Source organism: Prunus dulcis, chromosome 5 (assembly GCF_902201215.1).
Source record: "Prunus dulcis chromosome 5, ALMONDv2, whole genome shotgun sequence".
Taxonomy (NCBI): Eukaryota; Viridiplantae; Streptophyta; class Magnoliopsida; order Rosales; family Rosaceae; genus Prunus; species Prunus dulcis.
The window spans coordinates 8,630,756-8,648,402 of record NC_047654.1 but is presented as its reverse complement, the minus strand read 5'-3'; the positions used below and the strand labels follow the sequence as shown (position 1 = coordinate 8,648,402).

Below are 17,647 nucleotides of genomic sequence, written 5' to 3'. Positions count from 1 at the left end.
TTGTTGTAGAGTTTAAACTGAACTTTTCTAAGGTGTGAGTAGCAGCATCCTATCGTCGTTTTTGAATGCGACAGAAATTGGGCTACTAACACCATGTTCAGCAGAAATCCATTGCAGGGAGCCTCGAGCAAATAACTTATGGCCAGCACTCTGACTATAGCCCTCTGAAAGAAGAGCAAGAAGAAGGAGAAATTTAGGTTTTGTAAGAATTGAAATTGTATATTCGATAATTATGAGATTGTACAGTTGTCTATATATATACACTTGAAATGGAAATATCTAGACTAAAGTTTGTTACAGAAAAGATGGAGATATTGACAAGTGTACAGTAGTGATGAAGCTTAGCTGTTTCCTCCTTTCTTTCTAGAACTTAGTCTGCTGGGCTCAATTCTATTCTTTGTTGTGCGCTCTTGATTTGTTGTTCTAGAAGACAGAGGTTGTATGAGAGTGATCTTTGTGTGTTCTTCATTGCTCTGTTTATCATCCCCCCTCAAGCGAAGACGAGGGTGACGAGTAATGAGCTTGGATCGAAGGGTGAGGAAGCGTTCAGCAGGAGGCCCTTTGTAAAAATGTCAGCTAATTGTGAATGAGAGGGAATATGTTGAATGGCAATGGTTATGGAGGTCACTAAATTTCAGATAAAGTGATAGTCCACTTCAATGTGCTTTGTCCGGGAGTGAAAAATGGGGTTGGCAGCGAGTGCAATGGCTGAGATGTTGTCGCAATGAAATAATGGTGGATGGTTCAAGAAAACATGGAGTTCTTTTAAGAGAGAACAGATCCACAAGACATCAGCAGTTGTTGTGGCTAGTGCGCGATATTCAGCTTCAGTTGATGAGCGAGCCACAGTGGTTTGCCTTTTTGCAGACCAAGAGATGAGATTAGCACTTAGGAATATGCAGGACCCAGTAGTAGACCGACGATCATTAGGATCACCAGCCCAATCTGCATCACAAAAGGCAGTGAGATGAGGCTTGCCTTTATGAATTGGTAGACCATAATCTAGAGTGGTTTTGAGATATTGAAGGATTCGCTTGGCAGCAGTGAGGTGAGTTGTGGTAGGAGCATGGAGAAATTGGCAGACTTGGTTGACTGAATATGAGATATCAGGGCGGGTCCAAGTTAAGTATTGAAGAGAGCCAACAATAGATCTGTAGGAAGTGGGATTGGAAAGAAGTTCACCAGAGTCTAAAGCCAATTTTGCTGTGGTTGCTGGAGAGGGAAATGGTTTGGCATCAAGAATGTCGGTTTTAGAAAGAAGATCAGTTGTGTACTTTGTTTGGCTGAGAAAAAGGCCAGAGGTAGTTCTATGCACTTCGATACAAATCGATGAACAGATAAAAGATTCTGAGAAATATGTGGAACATGAAGTATGTTGTGGAGTTGAAATTTGGAATTAGAAGCAGATACAAGAGAGCTGCCAGTATGGGTGATATCCAAACCTTCACCACTGCCAACAATCACTTTGTCAGTGCCAGGATAATAAGATTTGAGAGATAGGTTGTTGAGGTCATGAGTGGTATGGTTGGTGGCGCCGGTGTCAGCATACCAAAGATAGCTGGGGGAAGATGGCGGTGATGGAAGGTGAGTAGCAGTCATGGCAGAAAATTGTTGTGGAGGAGAGCAACCCTGGTAAGCATAGTTGGAGCGGTGACGACATTGGACAGCAGTGTGGTTGAGTTTGTTACAGATTTGACAGCGGAATTTGAAGTCTTGGGGGTAGCGTGAATGTGGGAAGGAGGGGTTGGGTTGATAGGTAGGGGTGGTGTTGGGCCGAGGAGAAGAGAATGAAGGAGTAGGGAGGAGGGGTGGTTTTGGGGGAAAACGTTGAGAAGATGGGCCTTTGGGTTTGGTATGAAAAGAAGTGGGTCTGGAGGGTGAAGTGGTGTAAAAGGCCTGAAAGGAGGAAGATGAATCATTGGGAGCTAGGGTTTCTCGTTGGAGGATTTCAATTTCTTCACTAACCAATAAGCCGTGAAGTGTATCTGGGTCAATAGGGACCGCACGAACGAGGATGGAGGTGCCAAAGGAATCATAAGCAGGAGGTAAGCTGCGAAGGATATGGGCTATAAGATCAAGGTCGTCGAGAGGGGCACCTGCGGTAGCAAGTCCATCAGCAAGAGATTTGATGCGTTCGAGATACTGCATCATGAAATCAGATCCCTTTTTCAGAGCCTGAAGTTGGCCCTTGAGTTGAAGGATGTGGGAGCGAGTGATGGCAGCAAATCGTTTCTCAAGATTATCCCAGAGAGCTTTGGCGGAGTGAGCCCACAGTGTACGGAAGAACAGAGTCAGATAAGGCAGCATGAAGCCAGGTCTAACAGGTACGATATTTGATAATCCACTCTGCATAAGCTGGATTTGGTTGGTTAGGGGAAAGTGTACGGGTGAAGGGCAGGTTTCAGAGCCATCAAGAAGACCATAGAGAGATGAGTTTTGGAGAATAGGAATAAGAAGAGATTTCCAGAGGATATAGTTGTCGCGAGTAAGTTTAATGGGAAAGAGCGTGGCAATGTGAGTAGGAGGAATGGCAGAGTAAGAGGAAGAGGAGGAAGAGGGAGATGTGGAAGAGGGAGAAGGAGAAACCTCAGTAAAGGGAGAGAAAGTAGGTGAGGCCATAGAATCAGAATACCGTGAGGTGGAAGGCTCGTGATGCCATGAAAGAAGAGCAAGAAGAAGGAGAAATTTAGATTTTGTAAGAATTGAAATTGTATATTCGATAATTATGAGATTGTACAGTTGTCTATATATATACACTTGAAATGGAAATATCTAGACTAAAGTTTGTTACAGAAAAGATGGAGATATTGACAAGTGTACAGTAGTGATGAAGCTTAGCTATTTCCTCCTTTCTTTCTAGAACTTAGTCTACTGTGCTCAATTCTATTCTTTGTTGTGTGCTCTTGATTTGTTTTTCTAGAAGACAGAGGCTGTATGAGAGTGATCTTTGTGTGTTCTTCATTGCTATGTTTATCACCCTCATCATCTAGGCTGAAAGTCACTTTGTAATTTGATGTTTGTTTCAGCTTGGTGAACACAATCTCCTCAGGCTTTACTTGAATGCTTACTCCCTCTGGAGAAACAACCTTCACAGTGTAATATGATGAAGCTGAGCCAACATTAGTCATTGTCCTTGTAACTACCTGCGGACTTGATCCAAATGTTATCGAAAATGAAGGGTTGTTCAGCTGTGATTCATGTATGCTTTTTATCTTTGAACAGTTCACTGCTTTTTTGTGTTATTGCTTCTACCTCTTTGTCTTTGTACTTGAAACCGTACAAATAAGGAATGTAATCATCTGGTTGGATGTCGTAGACAAGCCCCAGATCGTTTGCTTTGGAGGGGTTAACATGGCCTGCACCAGTGGCAAAGAGTTCAGCTGGAGCATGTAATTGTAGTCAAGAATAAGCTTGTCTTCACGATCTAGTACATCAGCAGTTGTCATCATTGCAGACTTAATAGCAGCTGGTGACCAGTCAGGGTGTGAGCTCTTGAGCAAGGCTGCTGTACCAGTCAGATGAGGACATGACACTGAGGTACTTGAACTCACTGAAAATGATGAGTCAGAAGGCTAGGCTCCAAGAATATTTCCTCCAGGTCCAATAATGTCTAGTTTTAGAATCCCGGGGATTGCTGCATATGGACCTATTGAAGAAAAGGAAAGCACAATGGGAGCAGATGAGTTTCCTGTTTGAGTTCCTTTATATAAGATTGTGGCAGTTGGTGTTGAGGTTGAATTTATATAGGCCTTGATTTGCAACCCCTGCTGCATAAGTTTCATGTGTTGCAGGTAGCACTAGTTTCTGCCGAGATAGTATAGCCATCAAGCTCTTCATTCATGAGAATCATGCCTCCATATTTCTTCACTTCTGCCCTCTAGCAATGCCGGCTTCCCCTCCACGTCCCTGACATAGCACTACCTTTCCTTTCACCATGCCCCTGACATTTGCCAACGTTCCCGATTGCAGAATTCAGATAATGTGTGGTTGCTTGTGGTGGGGTATACAAGAGGTGGCAATGTTGTTGGATTCAACAAACCAAGAGGCTAGTAAAGGGATTCACCTTCAAATTAATCTCCATTTCCAAGCCGCACACGGCTTTGAAACTTCTATCAATGGTGCTTGTGCAGGGTGCTATACAAGGAGGTATATATAAGAGTTTACTTTATTAGGTTAACTTTATTCTTCTCCATAAGGAGATATATATAAGAGTTTACAGGGTGCTATACAAGGAATTAGATACAGTAAAGAATTAGGAAAGTATCTCATAATTAAACAATGATTTATCAACTATATAAAAATAGGAAAGTAAATCTCTTAATTAATCAAGAAAGTAAATCTCCTTTATTAATTAGGAGACTCACGTCAGCAGCTTGCTCCAACAATAAGGATCCATGGGGCTGCATTTTGCACAGTACCATTGAATGGACCAAGATTCCCAGGCGAAGCACTCTCGAGGATACCCTTTTGGATTGCCTAAAATGCACCAATTGCCGTTATATCATTTACCAAAGATGGGATTGGACCAGCGCCAAAGGAGAAGCTGAGCAGATCAACACCATCCTCAATTACTGCATCAAAGCTCGCCAATCTTTTACTACATACTACGGTTTTTAGTATAGCCGCGCGGCTATACTATTTTTGACACGTGGTGAACAACGCGAGGTGGTGTCCTTTTTATTATAAATTGTATAGCCGCGCAGCTATTCGCCTTTTAAATATAATATAATTAACGAGTATAGCTGCGTGACAATACCACTTTTTTTTAATGAAAAATATTATAGCCGCTCGGTATACTGTTTCTGACACATGGAGAAGCAGGAGCTAGGCGCAGGCGGGAATTTTTTAAAATTAGACGGCTATACTCTTGTGCCGGTTCGCCACGTGCCAAAAATTGTATAGCCGCATGGTTTTGACACGTGGCGAAGAGGGCGGTAGGCGTTAGGCGGGTCTTTTTTTTTAAATTAGAAAAATAGTATAGCCGCCTGGCTATACTCTTCAATTGCTTTTGCCTACTTTGCTGTCATTCTTGCTGCAAACCCGGTGACCACATTTCGATATGAATGAACCAGGTATGGATTCGGGTTCACAGTTTCTGTCTCCGTGGGCAAAAATGACTGGTGCCAGCTTTGTAAGTCTTGCAATTCTGAAAAATCTGTGTCATGTGGCTTTTTAAGGTGAACAATGTAGGTTGCTAAAGTACTTGGAGATGGGGATTCTAGTACCTGTGTTGAACAGATTTCTGAGAAGGAAAGGATGATTAGAAGAATAAGAACTTCCACAAATGACAGCAAAACACACATTTTGTTTTCTGTTCTTGTAAAAGATCAAAGAAGCTTACAAGTAATAGTGCATTTCAATGTCTTCCCGAGTTACCCTATTATATAGTAGAGAGGGGGAGAAAATTCTATTAAGAATGGTAAGCATAATTAATGGTAATTGGTAATGGTCTTGGACTTCTTATTACTTTTTGTTTGTAGAGAAGTCACTTAGAATCTTGATTAAGATGGGGGGCTTTTTTTTCTTTTGGTTAAATGGCAGGCCTAAGCCGACAACAAACTAAACTAACAAGGAATGGCCTTGGGCTGAACCCTGCCTAAAATATTAGTAGCCAAAATGTTAGTAATAGGAGGGGAGGTACGAAGGCTTCTAGTTGTGCAATTGACGTTCGTTCTTTAATAAAGAATGGACGGTCGATGTGCCCATCGATAATGAATCGATATCATTGTACCAACAAAATGTACTGCATTTTCAAAGAAATCAATGCAAAAAACTTGATTTGAGGTCTATGCACAACACTTATCGATGGAGAAACTCTTTGTATGATTTTAAATCGTCTATATTGAGCATGAGATAGTGAAACATTTTCCCAAGATAACCATAAATTGTTTTAAGTGTTTTACTAAGGCTAAATGGGTTGGGTGAGGCTGACCCTAGTTTGTTAAGCTCAAATCATGTGATTATGTGAGGCTGACCCTAAAACATGTGGTCATGTGATTATGTAAGAGCAAGTCCAGCACTCTATCCAAAATCGAGCAAAAGGCTGCCCTCGTGAGCCCAACCCGCTCCAGCGCGCAAGAATGAGCCCGGGCAATTGTTGGGTCCCACCAACCCGAGCAGGCCCAAGGGCAAGTTTGACCTGGGCTTCAGCCCGAGGGCGGTGACGTCAGCGCACGGTAATTCAAATTTTTTTTACCGTTGGCGCGTGAATTACACGCGCCAACGGTAAAAAGATTTGACTTCCGCATCCGAGCGCTGACGTCGCCCCTATCAGACTCCAACTGGCATTTGACACTTGTCGCAACCGGGCCTCTCCAATCGATTTTTTTTCCAGAAATCTGACGGTCCTCGTTTTTTTGGCTAAAAAAATTCCAAAAAATTATGTATTTTTTCCCTATAAATACATAACCATTTTATTTACTTTCCACACCAAATCTTCATACAATTTCTTCTCCATCCAATATTTTTTACTCTGTACTCACATTTTCCACTTCCCACACCAATTCTCTATACAAACTCTTCTCCTTCCAATATTTTTTACTCTCCACTCACATTTTTCTACTACTTTTCATTTGTATAAAAAAAAAAACAAATGGCATATTCTGTCGAAACCGGAGGCTCGTGGTGAACTCAGGAAGATATTGTGCTGTGTCAGTCTTGGGTGAACGTTAGTCATGACCCTATCGCGGGCAATGAGATGAAGTTCCATCATATGTGGAGCAAAATTCATGGAGAATTTTGTCAAAGAGCGGGTTCCATTCGGACCGAAATGGCTTTGTCTAGTAGATGGAAACTTCTAAACAAAGAGTTAGGGAAATGGAGAAATGCCTTGACAAAAGCAAGGGAGAACATTCGAAGCGGTCAAAATCTATCCGATGAGGTAAAATATTTATAATTGCCATTTTAATAAATTTAATGTAATTTTTTTTTATTGCATATTCTATTTCTTTTTCTTGCATAATCTTTTTTTTTTCTTTTTGCATTTCCAATTTGTCTATATTTTCTTGCATAATCAATTTTATTCTTGCATTTCAAAATAGTTTATATTTTCTTGCATAATAATTTTTTTTTCTTGCACTTCCAATTATTTATTTTTAATAGATCATACAAGCACAAATGTGGTTCGGTGCCATGGGGCAAGGCAAAAAAAGTTTCGTGCATTTTCAATGTTGGGAAGTTGTGAAGGATTGTTTGAGATTCAAAATTATTCCCCCCGGTTCGCCGGTTGTGTTGAATGAGACGCCGCTCCACGATTCGCCATCAACCGATTCACCATTGGACTCCCCAATGGAAATGGAGTCACCACTCCCACGTCCGCCGAGACCTATTGGGAGAAAGGCGGCAAAGGCCAAGTGAGGGGGCACTTTGAACAATGAATGTGTACAATTATTGGAGCAAATAGCTAAGAACACCTCACTAAGAATTGAGAGAGACTTGAAAAGAGATGAAGTGGACAAGGCACGAGAGGAAACATTTGCAATTCAACAGCAGCAGGCACAAGAAAAAGACATGGATGATAGAGAGATGAAAATCATGGCCATGGATACGAGCCATATGTCTCCTGAAACAAAGGCCTATTGGAAGCATAGACGAAGGGATGTGATGAGAAGAAAACTTTTCCATGATGACGGACCTAGCAATACGGATTGGTTAAATGATGAAAACCATTAGGTTGTATTGAAACACCTTTGCCATATGTTGTATTGTTGTATTGTTGTATTTTTGTACTGTTGTATTATCCTTTAATTTGTTGTATTGTTTCCTTTTCATTAAATAAAAAAAGCATTAAATAATATGACTATTTATTAAAAACATTTGAGCATCAAAACAAAGATTAATTAAAAAAACCTTAATTTATTGCAAACAACACACAAAACAAACCATACATAAAAGCATAATAATAATAAATAAAAGCATAATTCCAAAAAACACCACACACAAAATAAAGCATAATTCCAAACAAAGCACTAATCTTGACTTCATCCATTGTGATTGCCTTTCATCTCCCACAAGTGCTCGATCAAGTCAACTTGACGTCTCTCGTGAACATATGAAGATTGCATTTCTTGATAACGATCAATCATGGGGTTGTTGAATCGACCATCCCGAACTAACGGTTCGGGCTCCATTGGTAGTCCATTTGGTCCCATCGGCCTTTCATATATTCTTGTCAATGCCGTGTTCATGGGATCGGGTTCAAACACCTCTGGAGCATCGTAGTCATACTCATCCTCCACAATCATGTTGTGGAGGATGATGCAAGTCATCATAATACTCCGCAGCACCTCCTCATCTAGCATCCGAGCAGCACCCCTAATAATTGCCCAACGAGCTTGCAAGATACCGAAACACCTTTCCACGTCTTTCCTGTAACCTTCTTGAAAGGAAGCAAAGCTTCTTTCCTTCTCGGATTGGGGATTCGGAATTGTTTTCACGAATGTCCGTCGGCAAGGTAGTACGCACCAGAGTATACGGTATTGTTGATTTGGTACGTGACCTGGGGGGAATGACCTCGCAATACCTCGTCGAACACCGGGGATTGACCAAGGACATTGAGGTCATTCTGAGATCCGGCAACCCCGAAGAAGGCATGCCAAACCCAACAGTCGAATGAAGCTATGGCCTCCAAAATTATACTTTTTTGGCCCTTCCGATTCCCGTACTCTCCTTGCCAAGCAGTAGGACAATTCTTCCACTGCCAGTGCATGCAATCAATGCTTCCAATCATGCCTGGGAAACCTCGAGCCTCTGCTTTTTGTAGCAACCTTTGCAGGTCCCTCGGCGTGGGTTTGTGAAGGTATTCCCTCGTGTACAAATTTTCCACTGCATCACAGAATCTCACCAAGCACTCTAGGATAGTTGATTTTCCCATCCTTGCAATCTCATCCACCTGCTCTGCAGATGCCCCATAAGCAAGCATCCGCAAAGCAGCTGTAAGTTTTTGCTCTGGGATAAGACCCAAAACTCCAACAGCATCATGCTTTTGAATGAAGTATGTGTCGTAATTACAAATATCATGCATGATTTTTTGGAACAAATGTGGCTGCATTCTATATCTCTCTCGAAACTTATGAGCAGGATATAACGAATTTGGGATAAAGTAATCCTCCAAGAGATTCTTACCCCGAGACTCCCTACGTCTGTCCACATTTGGGGCACGAGGACGACGGTGTTGCCTTGATTGATTAAGCATACACACCGCTGCTGCAAGCATTTGTTCCTCTTCTTCATCGGCGTCCCGATCTTCTTCAGCACGTCTACGCCGGATTTCTTCCCTTTCTTTCTGTTGCCTCTCCAACACCCTCCTCAAGTTTGACATTGAGAGTAGAATGTGTTTTGTAAAATCTGAGAAATGAAGGAACAGATAAGAGATGGTGTGAGAAGTATGAGTTGATGGTAGTTTTATAGAGGGATTCAGAAGATAGAGATAACACGTGACACAATTTTAGAGGGTGAAAATTTTATCTGAAATATGAGATTATAATTTTTTTATCTGACATGGGACACGTGGCACAATTTTAGAGGGTGAAAATCTTATCTGAAATATGAGATTATAATATATTTTTTTTATAATGAATATCCTAAAATTTTATCTGGAATAAGACACATGGCAACCGAGATTCTCATCCGAAAATCTTTTCTGAAACATAATGTACACGTGACAACCAAAAATCTTATCCGAAAATTTAATTACAAAAGATTATCAAAATTAAAGGTTTAAAGTATAAAAAAAAATAGGAAATAAAGTACAATGAATAGTATTTGCCTTAGACTTACCCTAGACTTAGCCCTCATGGGTGGAACCACAAATGGCAAGGCTGACACTATTCACGTGAATAGTGGCAGCCCTTGCTTGCCCTTGCCCTAGATTTAGCCCTTATGGGTGGAGATGCTCTAAGTAGTGCTGTTGAGTATATTGAGTCCATTTAGACTATATAAAACAACTATAAAGAGTTTCATTATTGATTAATCTTTTACCATTATTACGAGTGATGTCCTTAGTGTTTTTTTGGGTCAAGAAGTCCTTTTTTGTTGTTCATACAATCAGTATTGGGGAATGTAGGAATCGAACTTAGGACCTCATGTGCAAAAGTAAATATTCTTAATCATTTGAGATACGCCTTGCGGTCAAAACGTCTTTATGTTATGATAAAATTCGATTAAAATCGAGCCACATTGGCCAAATGATTAAACTTATGTCCTTAGGCTATTTTACAGGTTTGTTTTGTTAATAGACAGTAGGGTTAGGCATTTAAACCAGAAAATAGAGCCGAATTAAGCCCAAAAAACAAGAACAAAAATTGGGTGGATAAAAAATCAAACCAAATCGATTTGGTCTGATTCTAGTTTTTGTAGTGAAAAAACTGAAACCACTGTGTATTTTTATTTTTTCAATAAAATATTTAATTCCAATGCTAAATTTCTATGCCCATAACTAATCTTTCCCCAAACGTAACTCCAAATCACCTCTCTTTTCTAGGCACAATCACCTCCCTTTGCATGAAATTAGGCCATTTATGAATTTTTAAGCCCAAAATATAAAATTTTAGTTAGGTTTTATTGAAAAAAATTCAAAAAAATCAAAAAACAAAAAATAAGAAAAAAGATTCTGGTCCAAAACCCAAAAAACCGAAACTGAACCAATTTATGGGCAAATTAGACTGAACGAATAGTGCCTATTCTGATTCCAATTTGAGATGAGAACGGTCCGTACCCTCCCCTAACGGACATTGGATTAAACTTATGATTTCTTCCATTAGTAAGTAGAAATGTTACTGTACCAAAAACTAGTTGGTGGCTCTTTTTACGACTATCACATAACCTACTCCAGAATCCTTTGGTTCCAGGATTTATTGGTTGAAAAAATTAGTAGACTCCAAATTCACCCGAATATTTAATCAGTACACCCGGGCTCGAAAAAAGAAAGAACAAGAAGAACAAGAAGAATTCTCACTTCCTAAAAACCCAGCACAACTACCACATAAAACACTCTAACCCCTACTCTGAACTCTGAAGCCAAAGACACGGATGGGATGGGGCAGACGCCATAGGAGTGCATGGAAGTCCATTAGTCTTCAGAACACTGCATTATGGAAGATTGGATTCTGAAACCCAATTGTCAATTCAAGGTATGTATCCTATTAAACCTTGCAGACTTGGCTTGAAGCACCTAAAGTTTGTCTATTGGGCTGGTTAGAAAATCCCCAAATTTTCAGTTACCATGTAAACCACTGCCCGAATTTGTATATTGGTTGATGCCATTAAAATATTAATATTAGTGCTTGCCTCCACAACTAGCTCTATCTGGAAAAATAACATTAAAGAACTCTGTTTTCTTTTTGGTTGAAACATTATGTAAGAAATGGTTGGCCTCACAATCACAATCAGAATCCTACACACACAGAGAGACATTGCTATGGAGGGGATTGCAAGTTAAAGATCAAATCTTGAAGACTAGAATGGCACCAATGGAGTAGTACTTATTTTGGGTTTCAATTTCTTCTGTTATTCTCTGCAAGCTTGTGATATTTTCTTCTGGGCCCAAATTTAAGTTCATTGAGTGCTGAAGGTAGCAACTATTCGGGTGGTAACAGAATGCTTATCAGAAACCCATCTCAAATATCCCTCAGCAAATGGGACACCGTCCTTCCCAGCATCGTCGTGTGCGTTGAACTCGACATGGTAGGTAATTTTCTGGCTAACCTCTGTGAATGTGAGAACCTGAGGATTTACACTCATGCCCACTTTAGGTGGTACTACAAGAGCCAAGTTGTAAGTTGAATTAGCGGGGCCAACATTCGTCACCGTTCTTGTGTAATACTGAGTCCTAGTCTCTGAGGACCCTGTTTTGATAGAAAATGTAGGATAATTCAGCTGTGCTTCTGGTACGGCTCCTACTTGAGAGCAGTTCACTGTTTGTTGGGTGATGACCTGTATCTGCTCGTCTGTGTAATTCAAACCACACAAGTAAGGAATGTAATCCTCTGGTTGTATGTCGTAGATGAGCCCCGGGTCATTTGCTTTTGAAGGGTTAACATGGCCTGCACCAAGGGCAAAGATATCCGCTGGAAAAAGTGTTTGGTCAACAATGGCAGAGCCTGCGAGGTTTTCTACTTCAGCGGTTGTCATGATTGCTGACTTAATGGCAGCTGGTGACCAGTCAGGGTGGGAGGTTTTGAGCAAGGCTGCAATGCCACTTAAGTGAGGGCATGACATTGAGGTACCTGAAACCATGTTAAATGTTGCCTTGCCTTCTGTTCCATTGTCTACAGACACAGGCCATGCAGCTTGGATGCTAACACCGGGACCAATGATGTCAGGCTTCAAAATTCCAGGGCATGTAGTGCTTGGTCCTCTTGATGAGAAGGAAGCAACCTTGGGAGCAAGTGGATCTCCGATGACAGTGCCTTTAAACAAGATTGTGGCTGTAGGTGTTGAGGTTGAGTTTATGAAGGCTTTGATATTCAAACCTGCCTTATAACTCACATGTGTTGCAGGGAGGACATGAGCGTCAGCTAAGACGCTATAGCCATCTATCGCTTGGTTCACAAGAATCATGGCAGCACCACCAGCTCTTTTCACTTCTTCCCCTTTGGCAACTCTTCCTCTTCCTCCTTCGCACACCACTATTTTACCTTCAAGATTTTCAAGGGATCCTGGACTGCATAAAGCTGATGATGGGTTGCCATTTGCACCAGGATAAACAAGAGGTAACAATGTTGAATTAAAATCTTTAGGCTGGAACAAAGATACGCCGTCAAATTCTCCATGATCTCCAAGCAAGGCTGTTGCTCTTATGCTCCTGTCAATGGTGCTTGCTCCTACTGTGAGAATCCATGGGGCCTCATTGGATAAAGACTCATAGGAAGGACCAGAATTTCCAGCTGAACAACTGACAAAAATTCCTTTTTGAATTGCTCCGAATGCACCCACTGCAATTCCATCTTCATAGAAAGGAAATGAAGGACCACCAAGTGAAAGGGAGAGCACGTCCACACCATCTTCAACAGCAGTATCTAGAGCAGCTACAATGTCACCTTCTGTACAACCATCCTCAGAGCAGATTTTGTACATTGCCAAATGAGCATAAGGTGCCATGCCAGCCGCTGTGCCATTGGCCATTCCAAAAGCATTGGCTCCTTTCACAAAATTCCCTGCAGCTGTGCTGGATGTGTGGGTGCCATGGCCTTCGTCATCAACTGGAGGGCCTCCTGTAGTTTTTCCGCTTTGGAAATTTCTTGCACCAATAAGCTTGTTATTGCACAATGTTCCATCGAAGTTGCACTTACCTTTCCATTTAGCTGGAGGAGGCGGTACTCCTTCATCACTAAATGAAGGATGATCCGGTCCGATCCCTGTATCCAAAACTCCAATTATCACACCTTCACCGTAATTTGCTCCTTTCCAGACTCCCAATCCTTGCTGCAACCCCAAGAAGTTAGGACTATGAGTAGTGTGCAAAGGCAGAATCCTCTCTGGATGAGCAGACACAAACCCTTCTTTCTGTTCCATTGCCTTTACTTCCTCTGGCGTCAGTTTTGCTGCAAATCCAGTGGCCACATTGCGGTATGTATGAACCATTCTTGACTTTGTCGGCTCGTTTGAGTTTGCAATAGTGTCCGGCAAAAATGTGTGATACCAGCTCTCTAAATCTTCATGAGATTTTGCAAAATACAAGTTCTGGACTGGCCTTTTCACCCAAACAATGTAAGTTTGCATGCTACTTTTGCCCTCATCTGTCTCCGCAGCAACTGCTACTGATAAATAAAACATGACACTGAAGCCAAGAAGATATATAATCTGCAACATCACACACTTTTTGTTCTCCATCTTTTGATCAAGAAGAACTTGGGAGTACAAGTGCTCTGTGTTTGTCTACCACTGAAGCAATTATATATAGAAAATAGCAAGAGATCGAGCTGGAAAAAGCCTGCATTTCTTGTACAGATTGAAGGTGAAGGTTGGCTTGTTGTGACTTGGTTAAATTAAAGCGCTGCCAAATTGTCCTTGACATAACAGTCCAAAACCTGTGCTGGAGTTATGGAATTAATATACAAGACTTGGTAATGCTCGCAAATCCATAGTTACTTACACCAAACTGGCGATAGGCTTTATGTTATAACTTACACTAGATTTACTAGCAATTTGGTTCCAACTTTTGTTTTATTTTATTTTTATCATTCTTGTTAAAATTCGTTGTTGCTCTTGGTACATAGTTTTGGAGCTTGCTGCTGATACAAGTTGAGAATGTCTCCAGCAGGGAAAAAATTGATAATGTCAAAATGAATTATCAAATAAGCAGGCCAATATTTTTAACTTACATATTTGAGCTCACTGCAAGAGTCAAACCATTGACATAGGTCACGTAAGTGGTTAATTTTTTTAATTTTTTTTTTTTAATAATGTACTGAAGTTATCATCCGCACCAGTTAATAGTGTTCAAATGGCAATATAATTGGGATTATATAAAGAGTTATTTACACTAACAGGGTTATTAAGAAAACTCATTTTGCTAGAAAAAAATATATGTTGTGAATTATTACATTTAAGTTCCAAGTATACCATTGTTATATGAACTACATGTTTTTTTTGGGTCAAGTGAACTACGTGTTAGTGTAGTGCTTTTTATCCTTCAATATTATAAGAAGTTTCATGTTCAAATCTCCTCCTTCGATCAACAAATGTATACCCTTAGGTGACGTTTAGTGGCTCGGTTTGGAGTGGATTGGTCAAGAGTAATATAGGAATTACATATTTATCATAATTTAACCAATTGCTCTCTAATTTCATAGTGTATGTGAACCTGCTGCGAAGCCGAAGAGAGAGAGAGAGGCCCTGCATTAAGGAAGATGGGGTTCTGAAACCCAAATTCTACACTGAAGACTTACATTTTCCTTCCACCAAGCCAAGCAATCATATCAGCTTCTGGGTTGGCTTCTCTTCTGTCCACCGCACACACCGACTGGACCTCAGCTTCAAGGTATGTATCATCTTAAACTTGCAAACTTGACTTGAATTGAAGTGCCTACAAATTTGTACACAATGCCCAAATTTGCAGTTTCTAGTTTCTACCGTAAAAGCCTATAGTTAATGCCATTCATCAAAAATGAAGAAAAGAAAAAGTTAATAAAAGTTAATCTCATTAATATAGTAGAGCTTCACACAAAGCTAGCTAAAGCTCTATATGGAAAAATTGATAAACAACAAACAATCCTTTTTTTTTTTGCTGTCAATTTCATATTATTGCTGAAACATCATGTAAGACATGGTTGACCTCACAATCACAATGCTGCACAAGCAGAGGAGACATTGGTTTGGAGGGCTTCCAAGAAAAATATCAAATCTTCTAGGACTTCAATTCAATTACACCACTGGAGTTGCACTTATTTTGGGCTTGAGTTGTTTCTGTTATTCTCTGCAAGCTTGTGACAACTTCTACTGGGATCCTATTTTAATTTCACTTGCTGGCAAAGATAACAGATATTGGGCTAGTAACAGAATGCTGATCAGAAACCCATCTCAAATATCCCTGAGCAAATGGTACACCATCCTTCCCAGCACTGTCTTCTGCGAAAAACTCCGCTTCGAATGTAATCTCCTGGTTAACCTCTGTGAATTTAAGCACCTCAGGGTTCACACTCATGCCCATGTTCTGTGGCACAAAAAGATCCAAGTTGTAAGTTGAATTAGCCGGGCCAACATTCTTGACGGTCCTTGTATAATACTGAGATTTAGAGTCTTCGGACGACCCTACTATAATAGAGAATGAAGGATAGTTTAGCTGTGCTTCTGGTATGGCTTCTACTTGAGAGCAGTTCACTCTTTGTTGGGTGATGACCTGTATCTGTTCGTCTGTGTAATTCAAACCACACAAGTAAGGAATGTAATCCTCTGGTTTTGTGTCATAGATGAGCCCAGGGTCATTTGCTTTTGAAGGGTTAACATGGCCTGCACCAGTGGCAAAGATGTCTGCTGGCTTAAGTGTTTCGTCTACAATTGGCTTTCCTTCAAGGTTATGTACTTCAGCAGTCGTCATGATTGCGGACTTGATCGCAGCTGGTGACCAGTCTGGGTGGGAACTCTTGAGCAAGGCTGCAATGCCGCTTAGGTGGGGGCAGGACATTGAGGTGCCCGAAACCATGTTAAATGTTGCCTTACCTTCTGTGCCATTGTCCACCGAAACAGGCCATGCTGCTAGGATGCTAACACCGGGACCAATGATGTCAGGTTTCAAAATTCCTGTGCTTGCAATGCTTGGTCCTCTTGATGAAAAGGAAGTAATCTTGGGAGCAAGTCCGTCTCCAATGACAGTTCCTTTGAACAAGATTGTGGCTGCAGGACTTGAGGTGGAATTCAGATAGGCTTTGATTTTAACACCTGCAACATAACCCACGTGTGTTGCGGGAAGTACATGAGGGTCAGCTAAGGTGCTATCACCATCAGTCTCTGCATTCACGAGAATCATGGCAGCTCCACCAGCTCTTTTCACTTCTGCCCCTTTGTCAATTCTTGCTACTCCTCCACCTCTCTCACACAACACTATTGCCCCTTCAACATTTCCAAGTGATCCAGCATCACAGAATGCTGATGATTGTTTTCCATTTGCGCCTGCATAAACAAGAGGTAATAATTTTGAACTAAAATCTTTTGGCTGGAATAATGATTCACCATCATATTCTGCTCCATTTCCAAGCAATGCTGCCGCTTTTATGCTTCTGTCAATGGTGCTTGCTCCAACTGTGAGAATCCAGGGTGCCTCATTTGCTAAAGAAGCATAGAAAGGACCCGAATTTCCAGCTGAACAACTGACAAAAATCCCCTTTTGTATTGCTCCAAATGCACCAATTGCAATCCCATCAGCATAAAAAGGAACTGAGGCACCTCCGAGCGAAAGGGAGAGCACGTCCACACCATCTTCCACGGCAGTATCAAGAGCAGCTAAGATGTCACCTTCAGCACAACCCTCCTCAGAACAGACCTTGTAAATTGCCAGGTGAGCATAAGGTGCCATGCCAGACGCTGTGCCATTGGCCATTCCAAACACATTGGCACCTTTCACAAAATTTCCTGCAGCTGTGCTGGATGTGTGGGTGCCATGACCTTCATCGTCAACTGGAGGGCCTCCCGTAGTTTGGCCACCTTGGAAATTTCTTGCACCAATAAGCTTATTATTGCAAACTGTTCCATTGAAGTCGCACTTGCCTTTCCATTTAGCTGGAGGAGGGGCTACTCCTTCATCACTAAATGAAGGATGATCAGGTGATATCCCAGTATCCAGAACTCCAATGATCACACCTTCACCATAGTTTGATCCCTTCCAAACTCCCAATCCTTGGTGCAGCCCCAAGAAGTTAGGACTATGAGTAGTATGCAAAGGCAGAATTTGCTCTGGATGAGCGGACAAAAACCCTTCTTTCTTTTCCATTGCCTTTACTTCCTCTGGCGTCAATTTTGCTGCAAACCCAGTGGCCACGTTGCGGTATGCGTGAACTATTCGTGGCTTCTTCAACTGGTTTGAGCTTGCTATAGTTGTGGGCAAAAATGTGTGATACCAACTCTCTAAATCTTCTTGAGATTTTGAGAAAAAGTATTTCTGGACTGGCTTCTTCACCCAAACAATATAAGTTTGCATGTTATTCTGCTCCTC

At 41.2% G+C, this 17,647-nt stretch overlaps 2 protein-coding genes and 1 pseudogene across 2 annotated transcripts; all 3 read right to left on the bottom strand.

Annotated features, from left to right (window-relative positions):
• Positions 1 to 2,834: 2,834 nt before the first annotated feature.
• Positions 2,835 to 3,936, bottom strand: LOC117628972 (annotated as a pseudogene).
• Positions 3,937 to 11,553: 7,617 nt separating this feature from the next.
• On the bottom strand, positions 11,554 to 13,809 carry LOC117628971 (subtilisin-like protease SBT1.7). The gene has a single exon (XM_034361507.1). It carries the CDS (start codon positions 13,807 to 13,809, stop codon positions 11,554 to 11,556), a length of 2,256 nt encoding a protein of 751 aa, XP_034217398.1.
• Positions 13,810 to 15,457: 1,648 nt separating this feature from the next.
• LOC117628752 (subtilisin-like protease SBT1.7) lies at positions 15,458 to 17,647 on the bottom strand. Its single transcript, XM_034361267.1, has one exon. It carries the CDS (start codon positions 17,630 to 17,632, stop codon positions 15,458 to 15,460), a length of 2,175 nt encoding a protein of 724 aa, XP_034217158.1. The 5' UTR covers positions 17,633 to 17,647.